Source organism: Semicossyphus pulcher, unplaced genomic scaffold (assembly GCF_022749685.1).
Source record: "Semicossyphus pulcher isolate SPU_LCO1_2020_fin unplaced genomic scaffold, fSemPul1.0.p SCAF_7, whole genome shotgun sequence".
NCBI lineage: Eukaryota > Metazoa > Chordata > Actinopteri > Labriformes > Labridae > Semicossyphus > Semicossyphus pulcher.
In genome coordinates this window covers 10247828-10271746 of record NW_027211748.1, presented here as the reverse complement: position 1 = coordinate 10271746, position 23919 = coordinate 10247828, and the positions used below count along the sequence as shown (strand labels likewise).

Here is a 23919-nt window from a genome sequence, read left to right as displayed (position 1 = left end):
CTCCTTCGTCCCAATTATAAGTGAGCTCCACACATGCAGGGATGGCACGAGAAATCAGATGTGACTGCCACTTAGCCAGTGATTTGCAGGCTATTACAGCAGCCCTGGGCTGTTTTAATTTGCCATAGGATTTAATTTGTCGAGAACGTTACTTACAGGCTCTCAGCTGGCGTTCATTTAGCTATGGCAGTCAGATTTGTTTGAGTGCAGATACATGTTGCTTTAACTTAAGTTATAGGAGGAGGTCATTATCTCCAAGCGGCTCATGTGCTCTATGTGACATAATATACTGTATTACAGTACAGTGAGGGCGATTTTCATAATCATGCAAAGTGTTGTGCCATTTGCACAAGGACAATGAGGACAAAGCATGCGTTCTGTTTTCAGAGCACAGCCTGGTGAAGGGGAATGTAAATAAGACCCTCACAGTGATGAATCATATCTCCTCATATGGTCACAGTGTTCATTTCATACCCTTTACACAGCTGTGGCAATCATAAGGGCGCATGATGATACGGGCTAACCAAGTAATCAGGGGAGTGCAGAAATCCAAGTAAGGAATCAATATGGTTGCTCTGAAAGCACGGCGCAGGAAGGAGGCAGATCATGTGCCGTATCAAACTGCTCATGTCACCTTATTTATGCATATTTAAGACAATAAGGACAAACATAGAAGAACATAATGGCATGCTGTCTTGCTGGCAGCTTTTGGTTTGTCTTGTGACTTGTAGTTGTAATCAATAGGTTTTGCTCATATTAACATGTAAATATAATACCATTAATCCCAATACAGTCCAGGAAAAGTCTGTGTAAGCTGTTTACATGGTTGCATTAACTGAAAACCACCAATGTTTAAATGATTATCTAGAGAGAGTACGGATTATTTTTAAGAGCTTCACATGCTTCCTGAGTCAGACCCATTATTTCAGCTAATTCTTCTGAATCATATTGTCTTTAAAAGATGATTTCAAACCATTATTTGACGTTGGATACGCCTTAAGCTGAAAACAAATGCTCTTCAAATATAACACCTGTCACCTCCTACTTTTGCCCCTCCCTAGCTGTGTGGGGGACATAGATCTGAGTCTATAGTAGGACTCACACACTGATAGGTATCATAGCTTCCCTGTTACTGAGCATTCTTTAGGTTGCCACCTGGGCCGTAAAAGACCACGGCGCCGTTTTCCCCCTCAGCTGCTAATGTAAAGAGAGTCCCAGTGCCCAAAATAAACACTTCAGCGCATTGTTTACTCATCCACCCTTTGAATAGACTGGGGCTGGCGCGTCTCCTCTTTCGAACTGTTTGTTTTCTATGATGTGAAACAGGCCTTCAGGGACCAACAGAAAGCCCCTGTGTGGAGATACTGATCACAGCCAGAGGAGCTGGGAGGAAGAAAGAAGGGCTGTGTGGGCTGGTGAGACATGAAATAAAACATGTTATAAGGACTAATACTGTCTGGCTGAGAGACTGAGGAAGTCATAGATAGACTGCGAGTAGCAGTGTGTTAGTGTGAATATAGGCTATTCTTTAACAGACTAAAGGATAGCCTAAACACCCACATTGCTCTCTTCAGTAACTCTAAATGTTGAATTTCCTTAACGCCTAAAAAGCTGTAGATGGAGTCCTTTTTGAACATGTGTGCATAAGTCTGGAGCACTCTGTCCTCCTAGACGCTACAGGGATTACAGAAGGCCAGTTGACTTAGCTCCATTTACTACTGAGAGAGGAAACTGGCCAGCTGACTGCTGTGGGAAGAATCCTCAACTGACTCCAGAACTGACAACAAAGTTGAAGTGAAAAAGAAAAAGAGAGCTGAATATTTATGCCGTTTGATGGCTCACTCCTCTTTCTCTTTGAAAACGGAACAAGGAGAGAGGAGAGACGGTGAAAAGGAGAGCAAAGAAGCAAAATGCGATGAGGAGGAGAATGGGAAAGCAGATAACCCCGTCCTTTCAGACAGGAATTCTGATGGGTTTTGTTTGTGTTACCAGGCGGCGTAGACATTGTTTGACGAGGCTCAAGGAGATTTTCAGGGGATAGGCCACAGATATGGGTATTGAGTGAGAGCCACAAGATTCAGGGCCAATGTGGTACGGATCAGGAATGTAGAAACCCGTCAGAACCAGCAGATTTTTTTTCCTTTTTCCCCCTGTATTTACGTTGATTCAATTACGTTCCAGCGATTTTCCCCTTGAATTGCTTGGTTGCTGGCAGTGGTCCTTTCCAAAGCACAAACATGCATACACAGCATGTTATTTTTTGACATATCATTGTACTGTGCCTCACTGGGACTCTCTCATGTCCTGTGTAGCACTTCCTCAGCTTGGATTTTTACATCCCTCCTGCTGTGTTGATGGATTTTTCCCCTATATTTCTTTGTCATCAGTCCTCCGCTCCCATGATTCCCTTTTCCACTATTCCTCACACCAGGCTGCTCCATCCCTGCATCCCTTCTCCCCTACGGACCAATCAGCAGTGGCTTCACCGTATGACTCCCCTCGGTTACCACTCAGCTTGTCATTCTTCCCCCCTGAGTCACACATTGGCCCAGCTTTCAGACGCTGGATGACCTCCCCCTGCCACCCCATTCACACGTACATGTTACATGTTCCTTTTCACATGTGCACACCCATGGGGAGGTATAGCAATGTCAGACTAAGGGCCTGGAGACTAAAGAGGGTGCAAGGAAGGGGTGCAGGCAATGTATCCTCTGTCCCTAAGACCATTTTGCTTGGTAGCCTTCAAGCAGCGAGACAAAACACTCAGTGTCCCCCCCCTCAGGCATAGCTGGAGTCAGTTCAAGACAGAAGATTGGGATAAAGGAAGGGCAGTAGTTGGAGGGGTGGTTTGAAGTGCATCCCAGGCTGGGCATATCCCTGAGGGAAAAGAGGGGAGAGGTATGGCTTGAAGCACCCCGCTGACAGAGCCAGGCGCTGGACAATCCATCAGCAAGCTAATCAGACTGATCTGGAGCACACAGGGACTCGCGCCTGTGACGCCAGCGAGAAGCGCTAAAGCTACGGCTTCTGCTGCTACAGATTGGCCTGATTTAAGCTACTCCAGCAGTGCTCTTATCAGGACCCGCAGTATTAAAGAGATTCTTACTCAGATGATCTCACTGCCCCCCCCTGCTGAGATCTAGGGCACTATAAGCATCAAGCTCGGCTGCTACTGTATGGTTCAACCCTCAGAGAAGGCTTTGAACGTGCTTTTACTAAAGAATTATGTTAAGACAAATTGAGGAGAATTGGAAGATGCCTTAAGATGTTATGTTAAAAGGGATAGTTAAAAGAAGGACATTTTAAATATAAATAAAATAAAAGCATTTTGAAAAGAACTGTGATGCAGTAATGTAATGAATATTTTAATTCATACGGACTTATTCTCCCTGCTCCAAGTCCTGTTTGTTATTCTTGCTACTAGTGGGAAGCTTTTAGTTTTAGCACAGCACATGCAGTTAACGTATAAAAACTTTATTATCTCATATTCATACTAATATTTGAAATAATTGATTTCAGATGAAGGTACACAAAAGAAGGCTCATCAGTTCTAACCAGCAAACACCCATTTTGCTAACTTGTTGATGGCTGAATTTATCAGCTGTTACGTTAGTTAGCTAGCTTGCTACTTAAGCTAACATTAGCTCCAAGTTAGTTTGGTTAAACGCAGACTGAATTAATTTTGTATGTGTTCACTGGCTAGGACTCTAGCTATGATGTGCGTATGTTTTGAAAGCAATGTTTGCTTACTGTAAATAGTACGCTAGTTAGCTAGAGAAGCTAACAATTGAAGTTAAGTTAGAGTAGATACAACATGTTTCATCATTCCTTACACTTTTGCTTTTGTGTTTGTACTTTTCAAATGGCTAAGATAAAGAGTCACCACTCTCCAAAACCTATAACATAGTATCTTTTTTAGACCACCACACACACACACACGGCTTAGTCAAATGTAGAAATATAAAGCTTGGCTAATCTGCAGTGCAGAGTAACGGTGCTAAGTCTATGATTGGACAACTGCAGTTTTGGGGACGGGTTTAGGTGTGTTAATATCAAAAAAGTTGTACTGAGCATGACAGGAAAACAGGATAGAACAGATACAGAAGATAAACGTAGAAAAGAAGTGGTAAGACTGAAAACAGAGGAACAGTAACAGGCTGCATTTGGAAACTGAACGCAAACCAAAGGGGTCTGTTCAAGAAGTTCCACTGGGAAGCTGTTGTGGAGTTTGCTTGAGGGAAATTCAAAGCCTCAAGGTGGAAGCAGATGCTACAGTTGATGGAGCGTTCACTAATTCACTCGAGAGCTGTGTCGTACACCATGGGAGAGCCGAGAAAACTCAAAGTGACAGCGGGGTGTCGTCCGTTGAGAGCAGCCAAAGCCTAAAGGTGTGGATTTCTACACTTGAGATGCGTTTAAACAGTCCGACAGACAGTTATGCTGCATTCGGGTTCCTCTGCAGCTTTGAGTAACTTATTCAGAGTTTTAAAAAGAAAACGTCGCAAAAGAGGCGCATTCAATACACGTTTTAGCTGAGAAGGCTATAGCTGCTGACCGATAAGCAAAAGACTGTGGTCCTGTGTGTCCTGAGCCCATTGCTGAGGCCAATTAGCCAGTTCCATGTGAATAAATCAGGACTAAATGAATACATAACCACACCAATAATGCTTCTAGTCTGCTGCTGTGAGAAGAACAAACCATTAACACGCTCCCCAGTGGCAGCAAAGAAAGAGAGGTAAACAAACTTTTTGGGGCCTAACAGTGGTTTCCTTCTGTGTAACTGTGTGTCAGCAGGGACGACGGGAAGGCTTAGCATATTGCTTTAACATCATATTAAGATAACTATGATGCTGTGAGAGGCCTTATTGGATCTCCAGCGGATAACGGCAGGACAGTGCCGAAGATTCGCAGCATCTGCCTGAGTAATTAGGACTTCAGGGGATGATAGCGGACAGAGAAGGGAAGAAAAACAGCAAGAAAGAGAGACAGAAGGAGGGAGATAACCGAGGGGAAACGGAGAAGAAGCTCATTGGCGCAGTGATGGAGACGTCAATGATGGAGACGCTGGAATATGATTATTAAGACCGGAATGAGAAGACAAATAGGGCCTCGAGATAGAGTATGCTCATTTAAATGCTACTACATGTGGTGGTTTTATGACAGCAGGAAAGAGACACGGAAGGATTGATATAGAAAATCAATCTCTACACTGTCGTCTTGAAATAGAGAGGCTCATATGTATGGCTAGTATATTCAATATTGATGTCCCTTATACATGTACAAGCAAATGGATAACGCATGGATAAGCCTATTACAGGTGCTTGTCCTACACAAATCTACGTGTGTGACAGTGTTCGAGTGTGTATGGATTGTCGTGTACGATATACTCACTGGTGCAGGGTTCATCTGGCTGATCACCATCTCCTCGGTAGTAGCCGTTGCGGCACACACAGATGGTAGCGGCCTCAGCTGTGGAGCGGCTGTTGGGAGGGCACTGTAGACACAGACCTGGGCCCTGGGTTGACTTGAAGGTACCCGGCGGGCATGCTGTGGGAACAGAGAAACAATGCCAGAAAATGAATGGAAAAATAAGAACACACGAGCCAAGCAGACGTGAGCCAGACATCTGGGTCTAATACAAGATAGAATTATGAGCAGGGATGAGAACAGACTGGGACAGAAAAACAGCCCCACATATACAGCATATAACCCATATAACATCACACATTTAGATTTTTACACTTCTTGTGTGGATTAAAGAAGTGGGATAGAATTATTTAGAGGTGTTGGTAGGTGGGGTTTGTTAGACTGGAAAGAGCAAAGCTAGCTGTCTTTAGGCTAAACTAGGCTAACTGGCTGTATACTTAACACATATAACCCTTTCCCACCTAAATTTAGCGTGTTGACGCAGTTTTTTTAGACCTGGGAAGACCCGCTTATCGATGCCGATTGTCTGTTTTCCCATTGCCAGTAAAGAATAATGCTTTCAATCTCTTTTCTGCTGCGTCACCGTCTGATGTCACAAACGCGCCGAAGACAGGGTTAGTAAACACTGAAGATGTTACGGTGGTAAGGTCTTTATTGTATGTAGCCTATTACTCATTCAGTCTATTTATCAAACTCGGCGCTGACAAATCTGGAACGATGTTCGAGCGTTGCTCGGACAGAGACGGGTGGAATTTGTAGCTGAGATGACAAGGAGTCGCAGAAGTTACTGACGGAGCATAGCATCGCGCCGGAGAGGGGGTGGAGATTAGCGTGTCGACACAGGTTTTGTGTTCCCATCAATGCCGATCGGAGCCGAGGCGATAATTACCCGGGTTTACTGCAGAGTCATTTGACCCGGGTCTGAATGCCGACTGTAGCCTTTCCCATTGAGCAAAAAAGCCGGGTGTCTGTTTTTTTGACCAGTGGGAAAGCGGCTATTGAAAGTGGTACCTTCTTTTCTAACGCTCATCTAGCAAGAAAGCCAATATATTCCAAAATGTTTATCCCTTCTTTTAATAGCACATACAACTGTGAAAAATCTCCTTATGTGCACAATCTGTACACTTATTTTGCCTTACTTTAGCAACCCTGAAGCTTCCAGCTGACACATTTGAATTTTAGATCAGTAATTTAGCCTGGTGACAATATTTCCTTTCCCAGCGGCACAGCACTTCATGCCTCACAGCTTGAATGCAGCAACCTGAGGACACACCATTTGCAGTTTGAGGAGGTTGACTTGATGCAATGTTTGAGCACTAAATTGTAAAGGCCGTGTTGGAGGACAAAGATTATTGTTACTGATATCACTGCGCCTTAAGTCCGGGCAATAACCTAATCCATTTGCTCTCATATCCCAAAAGAATACAAAGCTGGAGTTTCTGCAGCGGGAGGAAGGATTTACTGACTATAATAACCATGATAAATGTCTAATATTTTAGCAGGTGGGGGACGCTGCGGTGCTGCTGCACTCCAGAGGGGGGTGGGGTTATAAATTTAATGGGGAATGCATCTTGCAGTTTCTCCAGCTGCGTCTATTTGCCTGAGTAAAAGATTGTAAAGCTCTGACTGCGGCTGAGAAATGGGTTATAGGGTATAGTGTGTGTAAATACCTGAGTTGAATTCCTTTGCTCAAACTGTGACAGCGCTGTAGGAGAGTTGCTCTTACAGAAAACGCATGTGCAGCCGCGGTGTATATCAAGAACAAAAGGTTTAATAGATGGTCGGAGGACAATATCAGACTCCATCAGGTAAAAGAAATGAAGAGCCATTGGTTAGGGGGTTTCAGATATTAAAAGCAAAAGAAATTTGTTAAATCAGCATTGAATTTGCTTTTCACAAAGTGGCTCTATTGTATCTAACTAAGAGCCCTCTAGTCCAACATTAATAAAGAGCTGGGTAAATGGAGAGTTATTTAAAGCAATAATGGCCGAGGAGTTGGTCTCATCTCCCCTCACTGCTGGGTCAAACAGTACCAGAATGAGAATAAAAACCTTTAGACCTTTGTATCAACAGGCTTTTAAGATTTAATTAAAACATTTTATGCTTCATTAACAGAATGCACTGACAGGCTGCGTTCGGTAGCTGGAGTCGGCTTTACTTTGCTGAGGGAAAAAAAAAAAGGGCAGGTTTTTTCTGCCTCTTCCATTCATAGCATTCAGACGGGCGCTTAGTGAAGGAGAGAGAGGTGGAGAGAGAGGGGGCATCATGTGGCTGCTCTCCTATCTCTTTAGTGGGACTGACAGACACACCAGAAGCTAACTGACTGACCTCTTGTCTCGTCACAAACACTGTCCACACACAGCCAGACCATCACACACATTCATGATCAGACCAACACAAACACCTTATAAAAGAGGAGCAGTACGCATAGGGATATTCCCCTGAGCCAAACATATTGCTGTGTGTGGATGCTCCAGAGAGATGGCTTAAAACTGAAGATGAATGTATGGAGGAGCTCTGCCGGGCTTTAAAGAGACGCTTATAAAGATAATTTGTCCTATAGGGGAGTGTGAGCCACTATATTCATGTGTGGGAGTGAAGGTTTGCAACCTCCCTTGACTTGTAATACACGGTTTCATGTGTGAGAGGAGCAACCTGACTCCAGTACAAGAACAGAGAGACTCTTAAAACCTCCTCCCTGGCCATATGGGGAAGCACAAACCATCTGCAGAGCCATTTTATAAAGCAATAACCTCCAAAGATATCAGAGATTACAAGGCGATAAAACACAGATCAAAAATTCATTTTCAGCAGGAGAGGTGGAGAGAACTTATGTGTCATCATCTTTGCTGTGTAAAATTCATACATCCGGGCGGGCGCAGGAGCACGCTCACGCACGTGGCCATCACACTCATACACGGGGCGAGCTTCAAATCTATCGTCCAGGCTATGAAGGGGGATCACAATAACGTGTTCAGTGTGTGTTTAATGGGGTGTGAGCGGAATATGTGCTCTGGGTCCTGCCCTCGGGTTGTGTGTTTACAGACAGACAGTGGCTAGCACGGACGCTTGTAAATGGGCGAAAGTGGAGGGAAAAAAGCAGCGCTGAATCAGCCGTCTGAGATAGCAGGGATGCAAAAGTGCCTCATGGCGAGAATGCATGAACACACACTCTTTTACTCAAGCAACCACTCGCTCAGATAAACACACAGCCTGAGAAACACTCCCACATTAGCATCAATGCTATCACCACTTCCAGAATACATTCCCTGATTTACACAGCGACACATGTCGCCACCGCTGACCCCATTAAATGAAATGGCGCACCCGCATTTTCCGCCACTTGACAAGCATATGTTCTGCACAATCTGAGATAATTTAATGCCTCTCCTTGGACAAGTGAAGATGCTGCGATCAGCACAACGGGAGGGGAGATAAGTGACAGGCAGGCAAAAACAAACAGGCAGCAAAACACACACACACACACACACGCAAACATTCACACCCGGCGCAGGATGAATGTCCGTCTAGATTAGAACTCATCTCTTTGAGATGGGGCTCTTTCTCTAATTAACTCATAATATGTGCATGAATCCTAGCATTAAACTCATTAATTAGCTGCTCGCTGATCTGCCCCACAGAGCGAGAGGGAGGAAGAAACAGATATGTGCAAAGACGGAGAGCGAGAGAGCGAGAAAGTGATGTGAACAATGTTAGCAAACCCTCAGAGGTCTCGTTGTAAGGGCGGGCAGCAGCAGCAGCGGCGCTATGCTTCATGAATTTGGAACTCAGCCCAAAGTCTTTTCTTGTGATTTGTGAATATTTGGATTGGAAGAGGAGGCCAGGGGTTCCCATCCCGCTGAAGAAAAAAAGCACATAGACCCATCACTCATCAGATGTGTTGGTTTTCAGGGACAGGAGGGGATAGAGCATTAGATCAACAAGCAATTAGTCTCCCTTGTGGGAGAATAACCCACATCTGAACTGGCTGCATGCAAAAAAACAAAACACTCCTCTCCTTTCAAGTGGTCTCTACAGGCCTCTCTCTGCATTGTTCTCTCCTCCTCTTCTGCTCACTTCTTCTCTGCCCTCACATCCTTTTTGTCCGTCCCACTGGTAATGAATTGTTCTCTCTGTTCTCCCACCTTTTTTACTCCCCTTGTTGCTTTCTCGCCTTGATTGACAAGTTAGAATCCTTGTTAAGATTGGCCATCTCTCTCTCTCTCTCTCTCTCTCTTTCTCTCCCTCCCTCTCTAGCTCACTCTGCAGAGAGTTGATGGAGGTATGGCAGCTGCGGATCGCTGCTCGCTGCTCATCACAGTCTAACTTTGATGACCTCATGTCGGAGCAAGCCTGACCGGGAGCGACGGGATGATGATGTCTTCACTGTCAGTCATGTTCCCAGCAGGTATTCTTCCTCTTTAGAGAGCTAATAGTGTCAAAAACATCAATCTAATGTAGCAGTGAAGCAAATACAAACCTCTGCATAGCACACGTTTAAGAATTTCCAAGTTATACCCCTATTCCACCGGAATAAGCGCGATGACGCAGGTTTTTTAGACCCAGGAAGACCTGCTTATAGATGCCGATTGTCTTTTTTCCCCATTGCCAGCGGAGTATACTCCTGCTGGTCTCTTTTCTGCTGCTTCACCGTCTGACGTCACGAATGCGCCGGAAACAGGGTTAGTAAACAGTGAAGATGTTACAGTGGTTAGGTCTCTAGTGTATCTATGACTCGACAAATTTGGAACGATGTTCAAGCGCTGCTCAGACGTAATTTGTAGCTGAGATCACAAGGAGTCGCAGAAGTTACCGATGGAGCATAGCATCGGGCCGGAGAGAGGGGGCGGAGATTAGCGTGTCGACCCAGGTTTTGTGTTCCCATCAATGCCGATCAGAGCCGAGGCGATAATTGCCCGGGTCTACTGCAGAGTCATTTGACCCGGGTCTAAATGCAGACTGTAGCCTTTCCCATTAAGCAAAACAGCCAGGTGTTAGCAGGTTTTTTGACCAGTGGAAAAGTGGTTTTAGTTTGGAGAAAAAAGTGCTACAAAACAGCCGCATGAGAAGATTAGCAATATGAGCTAGCCACCGTTAGCCGGGAGTTGGTGCAGGATGCAGGCAATACATCATACCTGGAAGTACACTGGCTGCAGCAGTGTCTCATAAGGTGCATGTGTTTAGAATGTGCACTTACTGAATGTACACAGGCCGTCAGCATCAGTAATTAAAGGCATGGGATTTATGGCGGCAGGGAAATAAGTGAACACCACCAGGTGTGTGAGAGATAAAATGGAAATGTACCCTTAGGAGCTGCAGGAAGTAAAACTCAAAGGATTATAACCAAGACGGAGCTTGGAAGTGGCTTTCCTGCGCAAACCCAATCAATCAATCAATCAACGTTACAGTACGTCAGTCCTCTCCTGGCTTCTCCTGTGGAATCACTCCGAAGTGTGTGCGAGGTTTTTGGCAGCAAATTGGGAGAAATGCAGTCAAACGTAAACGCAGCGTTTGACGTGGAAAGGTATTGGAGCATTATGATTTAAAGGAGAGATATTTACCTTTAAATATTTACTCTAAGAAATCCTTCAGCACTCCGGTATTGACTGTTAGCTATAAAGTTAAGCACATTAAAGTTAGAACTCGTGTTAAGACATTTTTATTCATCAAATATCTATTTGCCTGATCAAATCGTTCCTGCAGAAAAGCACACACAGTCTTTGGGAATAAAGCTCTTCAAATGTGCTTGTCAAAGGTTTTACAACATTGTGCAGGGAGGGTGTGTGACCCACAGAGGGGCACGTATTGTGATTTAGTGTCAGGGACCCTTAAGTACAACTCTTGGCCCCCAAATACACCCTTAACCCCGGCCCTCATCCATCACATGGGATGGATCACAGTCTTAACAGGCTTTGGAGTCATGCAAACCCCCCCTCGCTCACAAACACTCATACAGACAGGCTTATGATCGGGTCAAGACCCCAGTTGACCCCTATTTGACTATTTGGTTGCCCGGTCAGTCAGAAAGACAGCTCTGTCCAACCCGAACCACAGGAGGCTTCGCACAGGCCGCGTAGATTTGCTTCCGTGATAAAACCGAAAACACCAGTCGAGCAGTGAAATGAACATGTTCGTCTGACAGAGAGGACACAAAACCCGGCAGGACGGCCAACATCTTAAAACAAAAAGGCAATCAGCGCTGCAGCCGATTGGTATTCAGCCTCGCTCATCTGTCATTGTTCATTTTCCAGCCGCAATCCTCGTAACGAGCTGCTTTTTCCAACGCAGGTGTTCCATTTCCCTGCAAGGTCATTGTATACAACAATACAATTACTGGAGACAGAGGCACGGCTCCAAACAAAGGCTTGTCAGAATTAGCAGAAAATGCCCGCAGGATATAAGGACTCAGAGTAAAAGGCCTTTTAGGGTTATGATTTATTCATTTACAGAAACTTTGGGCCTATTTCTTAAAAAAAAGACTGCCAACTTGTGTCAATGGAAAACATTTCAACCCCAGACCCGGGACTGCAACTTCTCACGAGAGGGGTCGTGTCTCCTCCACAGAAGGCATCCAGGGTTCACAGCGGTGACATCACTTGGCAAGTCTGGTCAGTGTCCGTCTCCACTCCCCCCTGTCATCGCCTTCTAATCTCCCAGAAAGGAGAGAATGTGAGGCGGGAATAAAAGCGGGCCGGAGAGGTTTTTCTCAGGAATAAAGGGATGTTTGAGAGAGTGCAGCCCTCGGAGCATACCTCGTCTGCTTTTGTTAAGGGCAGCGGCGCTGAAGAGTTCCTCCCACCGAACCCTCCCTCTGATCATTAATCATGTGTCCGCTCGGGCCCTGTCAGAACCGCTCTTCCCTGATAAAACACACACCTACAACCACAACCACCCACACACACACACGCACACACATTCACATGTACAACTCTTCTAAACTTTCTGCTGCCTTGGTCTTCTCCACCAAACACCACTCATCTTCACATACCTGTCCTCTCAACTAGCCAATGCAGCAACGTCTGACTCTGCAGAAGTGAACAATTGTTAAACCCCCCGAGAGAGCTGAGATATATCCTCCAATTAGGCTTCCTTTGAAACTCCGCACTGTGCTTTATTGCTGCGTGCAGCCTTATATCAAAAGAAAGAGACAATAGCAGGAGACAAAGGAGGAGAAATGGACTTATCTGCATCCTCTGATCAATTTTTAACACCCGGTAATGTCCTAATATTCTGTAAATAATCCATGCAGAGTGGAAACATGTCTGGCTTGATTCAACAGGGGGCAGTGCAGCAGAGAAAGCGCTACAAGATGAGACAGAGTCCAGATAAAGGAAATAAATAGGCCTGTGTGTGTGCGTGTGTGTGTGATATCTCCAAAATAATCTGTTTGCTCCACAGAAGGATGTGAAATCCAACAGTCTGACTGCGACTGCTAATGAACGGAGCAGGTGTCTGCGAGACAATGAATGTAGGAACACACATTCTGCTGAAAAATTAAGGTGTGTGTGTGCGCAAAGTGTGTGTGTGTGTGTGAGCCTTAACAAACCAGCGCACAATTTAGCAGACAGCCCACGCCCCTGGGCAGGCTGTTACCATGGTAACCTCCCAGCCAGTATTTTTTTGGCCCACACTTTCCCTTTGAACAGCCGGCCAATGACAGACCAGCCGAGTGAGAAATCTGGCTTTCTGAGTCGTGTGTCTGCGCGTGCATGCGTGTGCACGTGCATGTGTGTGTGTGTGTGCATCATAAGAGGAAGATACAAATCAGGAGAGCTTTATAATCTCTAAGCTCCGAGCACACTCGTCATAACCGGGTGTTTTGTTGGCAGTCGGCCGCTCTGCATGGCACATCGGCTCAGGTCAATTTTATTTCCAGGAAGATGCGAGCGTGTGCCAAAAAGCAGGGAGCGTATCTGTCAGAGAGAGGAGTGGTCAGAGAGGGACAGAGAAGAAGAAGAGGAGGCATTGGTATTCCAGGAAACTCCACTGTGCCAATCCATCCCTGGCTGGGTAGGTAGAAGAAGAAAAAAAGCGCCCTGCGAAACATATCGGCGCTCAGCAGGCAGTAACATGTGCTTGCACGACAATCTACACTGTAATCAGAAGCTAACAGGGGACTGACCAGGCTCACTGCCCACTGCCAACTCGGAGAGAGAGAGACAAAAGGGGGCGAGCCGAGACAGGCAGAGATGGAGAGTTCGCTGATGAGGGGTGAAACCAGTCAACGGAAGTTATGTGAGCAAGCAGCGTTTTATTGTCAGTGTTGATTGCAATATGATTGCACGACTGATTCGATCAATCTAACTTCAGCGAAACCAACAAAAAGCTTTGCACATAATCTATTTAGACACATTAATTTGATGGCGTAAGGCTATTTCTAAACTTTATTGTGTCTCTCTTGCAGAAAACGGCTTGAATCAGAAAGCGGCTGTCGTGTTTTCAGCTGTCTGACTTGTCGTGACTTGAAGGATGATCCGAGCGAGGTAATAAAATCAGCAGTTACAGGCCCCGTCAATTACCTTGCGATTCTTTCACGCGGCGAATAAAGTATATGTTCCGGGATAAATAGCTTTCTCTTTCTTACCACTTCAAGTTGCGAGAGACCATTAGCTCCCTCTGTCTCAGCACTTGTCTCTTTTAAAAAGGATCTAGCTCATTAACTTCATGGCGAAATCAATTAATCTATAGCAGTTAGCCAAAGATGCCCACTCTTGCTCTTTTTGCTCCTCTGCTGCCGCTTGGCTCAACGTTATCTATTATATTCACGGCCTTCAAACCTTCCTAGCGAGACTGAAGCTTGTAAACAATAAATCCGGAGAAAAGCTTGCTCATTCAGAAATGTACTTTTCTCTCCTGTGTACAATTAGAAACGGGGAGAAATACTGAACAAAAGTGATCAAATCAACAGTTGGACTTTATCAGTCATTGGGCGACAGATGGACCTTTTAGGTAGCTTCGCCTGATGCATAATACAAATATTTTGGTGCCAGATTAGGTTGATTTGTTTTTGTTATATCTTCACAAAGTGTGTAATTGCAAATTAAAGTGGATGGGAACAAAGACTCAGGCAGCAGGTTCAGCTGTGGCCGTATACGGGCGCAGTATACTGCAGGATGCATGGCACATAGTGATGAGGGAAGCCGCTGTGTCTGTCGTAGAAAACAACAAGATAGAAGGATGCAGGTTAAAAATGTCTATAACAAATTTTCTTTGTTGTTTTATGTCATTAAAAAATATTCTTTTACTAATAATCTGAACAAACAGCTGGTGTAAAGTATAATTAAGCAGCCGTGTCGCGGCTCAACACAAAACAACAATTGTATTTAATAGATGCAGACTAAATTATTATTATTTTGCACTTGTTTGTATGTCTCTAAATAAGTCAGGCGTACCGCTAAGTTGCTTGGCATTACAGCCCTGTGCCTGTAATATTGATTGAATTTTCATGCCACAGTGTAATACGAGTCACTCTCAGGTGTAGGATTAGAATAACATGGATTCTGACAGAACGGCTCCCTGAGCCAACAAGATCTGTCCCGTCCATTGATTTTTTCCTGGCTGCTTGTTTTGCTCCTATAAACTATAATAAAGAGGAAAAAACCCTGCATTAATTCATGATACGGTATAGCCAGAATATATCCTTTAAAATATCACATTAGTCCCGGTTTTCCTGTTTTTGCATTCCAGTGAACTGGAACAGTCAGGTGATTTCCGCACAGCAGCTGTGTTCAAGAAAACAATCCACCTGCTGGTAGCTACAAATCTGTCGCCGGGACGTCGCTCAGGCAGACTCTGCAACAGTGAGTCAACAGAGTTCCTATGAAGCCTGTGTGCTTATGTCACAACAAGACTGCAGTCAGAGTGTCTCTGTGACAGGAGATAAGACGGTCAGGTTGACCTATCACTCGGACTATATACACCGTGCACAAATGCTGAAATCCATATAACACAAAAAACTGAAAACAAGGGCTGGTACAAAATATCTAAACAGATTTGTCTGCGATTTTGACTCACCGCGTCGTTACTTCATGACTCCTCGCGGTGGCGCTCATGGCATGAATGAGGGTAACGCATACGGATATGAATCGGCCAAAGAAGAAGCTATTCAGATATCAGGACGTATCATTATATGATTCTCTTACAATATATCACTGATAACAGGATCGCTGTATCGTGATATTATCGCTATCGTGGGCCACGTATGGTGTATCACAGTGGTTCCCAACCTGGGGTCCGGGCCCCCCTTAGGTAGGCGCCAAAGATCGCTGGGGGTGCGCGTGGCTTTGTCTGCACTGAGATTGTCAAGATTAGATTTGCACATGTAAAATAAAATTATTAAAAAAGCAATAACTTGATAATCAAAAGTCTGCTCAACTATTAATAAATACATTTTTTGGTTCACATTTTTGCCAATAAAGATTTGGAATAATCACTTTATTGTTTTGGTGTAGGTATTTGTGGGCTGGGGGGGCTCGGCCTTTCTTAGATACAAGCGGGGGGGCTCAGAGGAAAAAAGGTTGGGAACCAGTGGTGTATCGTATCGTGAGTTACCCTGTTATTCCCACCCCTACTGTACAGCATGTGTGTAAGTGATGTGCAGTTCTACTTATTCCATAAAAAGCCAAGTGAGTGAGAAAAAGATGCCCAATCCTGGTGTATGATTGTTTTTATATATTTAATGTTTGTTAAAATGGAAGTTTTATAGGAAAATCTCGGGAGAAGATATGAGTGGAAAGATAACACGATGTATCATTATAGGATTGTCTTGCAATATATCAATTATCGCAGAATCTCCCTATCGTGATATTATCGTTATCGTGGGCCGAGTATCGCGTATCGCATTGTGAATTACCCTGCAATTCCCACTCCTACTGAACACCTGTTATATTTCCTGTTTCCCAATAAATCATTAAAGCACAATGATGAGCTCATGTAAATATTAGCGGAGGCAAAGCCTTAAAACAGCTGGCAGATCACAGAGGGGAGGTTTTATTATTCATTCCCCTTAATATGATTTAATCCACTTGTTTGAACGAGGTTGTAAATTGTTTTATGCACATCTGTGTACCTCTGTAATGGTTTTAACTACTTTAACGGAGAAGATTATGTCCAAAACAAAGCACTTGGAAAGTACTACCTTAAAAAGTAGAAGCTTTTAAGGAGGATTTAAACCACTTTTGTGTGAGGCTTATAAACTGCTAACTACTCCATCTAGTATAAAAAAAGCCTTGATCTCAATAAAACATAATTCCTTTCCAGCCCATTTAATGTTAAAATGCTTTGAGAATTGTTTTAGCGAGGCTCAACAATGGCTTCAAATACCCATGCATCCTACAATACGCAGCCCCTCGGCTCAGGGTTGAGGCCCCGTTAATGAGTGTAGAGGCCTGTGCACGGGGATGAGTGATTATGCACATTTGAAGGTAGCAGAGGAGTAGAATGATAGAACAAGTGGAAAAAACCAAGGTCCCTTCACTGTTTGCCACTCCCTAATTTGATTCCTAATTGAGCGTACATAACACGATGTTTACACCAAAATAATCTGGCAAAGACGAGCACCCGGCCGATCGCGGCCTGCGCTCTCCTGCGATTATCTCAGCGGGTGTAATCACAGGAGGCCCCTTACAGCCCAACATAAAAGTGTGGTTACATTTCTTTTTCGACCTATAACCCACTAGTAAGCGCCTGAACCCTGTCCTGCTGATGCTGACATTTTCACACATGGCAAAGAGGCTGTCAGACAGAGGAGAGGTCAGAGGTCAGCGGTAGAGTGGATTTGGAGGCGGGTGACAAGAAAGGAAAAACATGAGTCTGGCTTTTTGAAATCCAGCAGCGAGCTTAGAGCCTTCCCTCTGGATATAGACTGCATCATTCATGGCAGGACAAAGGTGGATAGGTGAGGTTGGGGAACAGATGAGGGGATGGATGATGGGAGAAACACCACGACGAAGAGGTCATCAAAAGCAGCAGTGCACCCTGGGACGGGGATGACATCAACCATGCCAAAAACAGCTACGTCGATACAATTATGCATTCATCCTCCAGCTGCACTAGCATATCCGCTGTTCATCGCCCCTGCTGCCATTATGCCTAATGGGAAATAATGATAAAATGCTCTGCATCAAAAGAGAAGGCACAAATTATGTGTGAAGCGTGGGAGAGGAAAAGTGACCGGGATCAGGGAAATAGAGTGTGAGAAAAAAAGGGAGATAGGGAGAAAGTGAGAGCAAAACAAAGTGAGAAAGCACTCAGGAGTGCATCTTGTCACTCAATTTGTTGGTGGCAGAGAGCAACATTAGAAAAATGCAGCTATTTCTCATTGCATACTAAGTGACGTGCAAGCTATTACTTCTAAAGCTTACAACAGGGATTAAAAAAAGGGCTGAATAATAAATGCGGATGCAACGTAGACGGCTCCATTCATGGTGCAGGATGGGTGTGCTTCAGTTCACACACAAACAGTTCTGTTGACATCAGGCCCAGGCATGACCAGAGAAACTCTTTAAACAAATGATTTGTATTTTTGCTTATGCTGCACAAAGACAAACGGATGTTCATCAGACGTTCTGCTGCATAGCGTGACTTGGAAAAGGTTGATTCTTTGGCACGCGATGCACCTGCAGCCGTGAAATCCTCTAAAGGTAACCTGGGCTCACGGCGCATCAATATTCATGTCATATTTACATCTGCATGACCTCCACGCAACCTTATCAGAAAGCTGTATTACCTTCCAGACAAACAGACGCGCACTATCACACAGAAACAGTGTGTGTGAACTGCAGCCCCATCCCCACCTGTCCAAATGTGGACAGCAGTGACCTTTATCAGGCAGCCTTAGTCAATACGCCCCGAGCTATGAAACTGGCACACGTACAGTATGCGTCCATAGTTTGTTGTGCATGTGTGTACGACTAAAGAGGGTGCAGCCATGAGGGACGCACTTACACCGCTTGATATCTTCGCACAGTGTCAGATTGATTTAGACCAGAAGTCATTCATGTGGATGAAGAATGACGGACAGTCGAATGAAAATCTTGGACATTCAAACATAAAACATCAGAAAAAGCGAAATTGGGAAGCAGAAGGTGGAGAAAATATTACATTTTTTAAAATGTGTTCGATCATATAGATGTCTAGCTGCTCGGTTACTCCTTCTTCAAGTATTGGGGGGTTGATTTTGACGACATGAAGGGCAGTTTAAACTTCCAGAAAACTGGCAGATCCGTCAGCGGAGGCTTTGCTTCTGTAGGGAGGGAACTGTCGAATCGATGAGATAAAACTGGAAAAAAAAGATAGTATGTGTGTGCGTGTGTGTGTGGCTTAAAAGTGTGTGTGACACATCCTCATTAGGTCTTTGTGACATTGTGGACTTTGTGAAAGACATCAACACCTTGTCCAGCGGAGAATTAAGCAGAGAACACATCGCAGCCAACTGGGAAACTGGATTAGCTGTATAAATGGCAGAAAGCCATTTACCATGAGGATACAGAGAGGTCTAACAAGGTACAGAAGTGAGTGGCTGTGTGTGTGTGTGTGTGTGTGTGTGTGTGTGTAGGATTTAGAAGTTTTCAAGTACAGATTTAACGCATCACCCATATCTTCTCCTCAGATTTTCTTATAAAACTTCAAACTTACAAATCTTTTACGTCTACAACTGTAATTGTACAGTGGGATGTTTTGACACTCAGTTGGCTCTTTATGGAATAAGTAGAACTGCACATCATTTCCACACATGTTGGGGTTAGGGTTAGGGGTGGGAATCACAGGGTAACTCACGATATGATACGCGATACGATACGCGATGCGATACGCGATGCGATACGCGATGCGATACGCGATGCTCAGCCCACGATAACGATAATATCATGATACAGCAATTCTGCCATAATTGATATAATGCAAGACAATCATATAATGATACATCATGATATATGATTAACTTCTTTGGCCAATTAATTACCGTTCATGTTACCCTCATTCATGCCATGAGCGCCACCACGATGAATCATTAAGTAGTGACACGGTGCGTCAAAATCACAGGGAGATCTGCTGAGAGCGCCAAATATTTGTAAATTAAAATAAATATATTTAACACCAGGCAATCAATAATAGTACTGCTCGAGTCAGGACGATATATTGCCGTATCGACATACAAGACAAATGTCAAATGCTGTATTTACTGCTTCTGTAGGTGATGACCCAGAAACCCTGATGGTCTTGCGTGTCACATTCAGCACAACTGGACCTTACATCAAGCACATGCAGTAACATGCTTAATGCACCACAGCACTGTAAATCTATAGCAACCAATCGCACAAATGAACACGCTCACACATGTATGCACACAGCAGTGCACAAACAGGGTCAAATAAATGATTTGCAATGACATCACATATGCATGAATACACACATACCCATGCAAAGAGTAGCCCCCCCAAAAAAAGAGCACAGCACGTCTCTGTAGATGTCATGTGTGTTGTCACATGTCAACAGTCATGCACGCATCCTTGTTGTCACAATGTATATGCACATTTTGCATGCAAATGTTCTGCAAGGGCCCTCGCTGCATTTAGGAGCATCCAAAAATGCATCAACATAATCTGACACATGGCGAGAAGGCAACCCTCGGATGCACACAGATGCATAGGCTAACTTAACACACACACACACACACACACACACACACACACACACAACGTACACAACATACAGCTTCCCTGGGCAGGACATATTGGATTAGGAGTGATTTTTTTTTCTTGGCTCCGCCTCAGAGGTGCTAGATTAAATGCCATTCCCACTTTACTACAGATGGCTGCAAAATAAATCATACTATCCATATACACACATATGAAGAAAGCTGCACACACACTCACACACCCACAACCATATAGTGCTCACACACACAAAAGCAAACACACATAAATCCAGAGAAAGCCTCACACAGGGAGATATATAACATGTTGGCACACCCAAACACTAAAGCACCTGTACAGTCCAGCGCGTCTGCTCTTTGTATTTCAATCACTGAATCGATGGGTCTAAATTGATTGTAGCTGAGCAGGGGCCAGAGATGTTCCCCCTGGCTCGATGCCCTGGCCCTCTATTGATTCGATCTGAGAGAGCCAATTGCTTTCACACTGGATTAAGGTGTTCCGGAGCAGTGAGCAGGGAGAGAGAAACCGAGGGAGAGGAGAGAGAGAATGGGATTTGCAGCTTGGGAGAAACGGCAACAAAGCTCCTAGATCAGGCCAACAACATTACTAATTAGTTAACAACCAGTTTGTATGAGGAGAGGAGCATGTGCGCACTCTCGGATAGGAGTGTCTCACACACACAGGTTCTAGAGACACATCGTGACGGCTTTCTGTACTTTTTAGGAGGACGTACAGGCAACAATATGTTATGTACACATGTAAACTCTTTAGATATTATGCACAAACATATATGGGTGCAAACACACACACGCACATTGACACACACGCACCTCGACATTGCAATCCTTCAGATCAGAAGGCACTAACGCAGATCAAGGGTGTAAGCTCGTTTGACCCTGGAGCTAAGTAGCCCAGGGCAACAGCATTACACTTCAAAGCTTCACTCTGAGTTTGTTACACATTCCAGCGCCAAAGTCTTATGCACTGTAACCTGGAGGAATCCAACCAAACTTCACTATCAGCCCGCATCACACCGTCTCTTCTGAGCGGGATCAAATAATAAATAAACTGCAAAAAGTGGATCAATCTTTTCTTTTTTTCAAGGCTGCATTCATCTTCCTATTTGTCATATTCCACTGGGGGCAGTATGAAGCAGGACATCCACTCCACACCCCATCTCTCCTCCTCTCCATGCAACAATTAGGCCCTCCTGCTAGGGGTTCTGTGCGGAAGAATAGGAAGGGAGGGACAAGGCTAAGGAGGCCCCGGCTTCGGCCAAAGACGAGGCCTTTTGTCTGCCCGAGATCCCCCCCTCTCAAATCACTTCCACAATGGAGCGCCTTCCAATCCAGATTAAGCGCTTATGAAAATGAAGAACTGCGTGCTCTGAGACGGGCCCCGGCGCAGGCGACGTGGACCGGGGGTCGCGAGAGCCGGTAAAAGGGCCCCTCACTCTGAGTGGCTCAGGGAGGCGGTTCTCAGGCAGCGGCGGGCCTATTCACACGGCATTAGGGGTGTAAAAGCAGCACATTGACTGCGCGAGTCAGGCTAGCTCAATATACATTTGGTTAATACCTCTATTGTCGCACTCCCTCTATAAGACTGCTCTCCTGGCGGAACACGAGAGAAGGAGGACAGTGGTAGAGAGGGAATTAAAGAGGCAGAAAAGATGAGATAGAGAGGGGAAACAAGGGAGGGAGGGGGAAGGATTTGCTGGCCCATTCATGCTGAGATGGCTGTACTCACACACACACTCATACAGCCGTGTAAATGCACACACATTATATTCCTAAAAAAGGCTGTGGGAGTTTGACATGACGCGAGAGTCAAGAAACTCAACAGACCTTCAAAGCCAAAACGCAAAAATGATAAGCTAACCACGCTATCCAGTGATATAAAGGTCAGTTTATAGGGTAGTAAGAGAGAAAAATAGGTGGAGAGAGAGGGAGAGAGATTGTGAAATTGACTGAGTGTACGAGCATGTGTGCCTTTGTGTCCCTATCACTCTGTGTTTCGTTCATTCCCCAAAGGGTCTTATTATGCCTCGCGCTGGCTCCGGCACAAAGGCAGCGTCTCTGTATCTCAGCCCATCCAGCTCCCCCAGAGAACGTTCTAGACACAGCAAATCCATTTGTTTGTCAGCTTCTGCCTCTATTCGGACTCGGACTAATCAGATAGCATTCTCTTTGAGAACGAGAAGCATACCACTGCGCGGCCCGGCCTCGCACTACAGTAACACTGGCCCAGCACTGAGATAACATCTTTGCTCTTACAGTGAGGACACTTTTGTATTTGCAGGCACTGTGCACAGACATCATAAAGCTGTGTAGGAGGGTTAGTTACTGAGGTCTCTCTCAGTTCATCCAATAATTATCTTAATAATGAGGTCATTAGCCCGATGAAATCTCCCATTGTATTTAAGAATTAGCCTTCTGATGAGAGTGACTCAAGCTTCCTCTTTAAGGGCGTTGTCCATGTTGCTAGCGCTCGACTTCCTCAAGGATTATTCAGATGTTTTTGTTAACACCAAAATGTGCCTTGGGGGTAACTGTCAAGCAAATACAAGGAGCTAACATCCTGTTTTCATATCAGCCATGTAATCCAAGCTTAACAGGACAACACAAGTGGAAACCAAACGCAGTTTACAGCTGGACTGTGCAGGAAATCAGTTTGTTTTATGCTAATTTAGCATTAGCTGTCCTACAGAAGGATCAAAATTGATGCAGCAGAACCAGATATTATCTTTTTTATTCAACAAAATCGTCGCCAAAAACCTGGCACCTACATTTCCAACAATGCAACCTGAGCACTGAACCTGTTCTGTTTGATTGGAGATTTGGGTGTGCCATGCTAGTTGCGGCTAATGTAGCCCCAACATGCTAGCTTTGAGCAGAGATGAGGAGAGGGCTACAGAGGTCTGCAAAACTGAATTATTTATAACTGCACTATTTTTTTTGAAGTCCTCAGCCCCCACAACCAGAAGTATCTCAGCTTTGGTACACTTCTCTCTGGAGGCAGTAAAAGCTTCATACTACTGTTTTTCTGCATATACTGTAGAACTCCACACAAACTCAGACTAGACTTTAATATCTGAAGAGATCCCCTCTAAAAATGCAGAGGATACTGCACTGATGACTTCACAACCATACATCTATAGCACAGGAGAATAATCCATATCTATTAATTGCATAGTGTGAGTCACTGAGCAGCCTCATTTCCTTTTTCAGAGATACTCGCACGTGTCAGTGAAACACGTTAGTGAATCTTAGCTGTGATAGATAAGATGAGGGATATCAACTCTAATTGGAAGCAAGACATTTTAGTCTGTCATCTGATTTCATGTATTGTTTGAATTGGGTTTCACAGCTGTCAAGCTGCTGCGACAATGTGCAAAGATTACCTCTGTACAAAGCTCACATTGAAACAATTCTTTTTCACTGATTTAAAGTAATAATCTGGAAGGTTTTCACTTAAATAAATGTCTGTTAGGTCACTATCTATCGCCGAATGAGTTAACACAGTGGTGACTGAGCCTGTGGCTCACTGATGAAAGCCTTTGCATTTGCAGTATATAGTATTATTACAGACTGGGTGTCTGGTGCGACATTCACCGAAAAAATCGCAAGCGGCACCCAGTTAGTGACGCGTTTTCCATCAGCCAGCAGTGGTTGGTCTGCCAGAGAGGGTAGGCGGAGCTAAGCGGCTGCTTTTCCAGTCTCTGCAAGTGTTGTGAGTAAACAGTAATCTACTATGGCTGAACAAACAAAGAAAAGATGGATGACTACAGATACAACTTCAAAAATAAGTGAAAATCCAAAGTAAAAGAAACAAATTGGAC

The 23919-nt window shown here is 44.6% G+C and overlaps 1 protein-coding gene across 3 annotated transcripts in view; it reads right to left on the bottom strand.

Annotated features, from left to right (window-relative positions):
• Positions 1-23919, bottom strand: part of LOC138611901 (ephrin type-B receptor 1-B) — a 165250-nt gene that overhangs the window by 62649 nt on the left and 78682 nt on the right. For all 3 annotated transcript variants that reach the window (XM_069685160.1, XM_069685162.1, XM_069685161.1), the window contains exon 4: positions 5392-5547. In XM_069685160.1, the coding sequence (XP_069541261.1) occupies positions 5392-5547 (156 nt within the window). The remainder of the gene's footprint in view (positions 1-5391; positions 5548-23919) is intronic.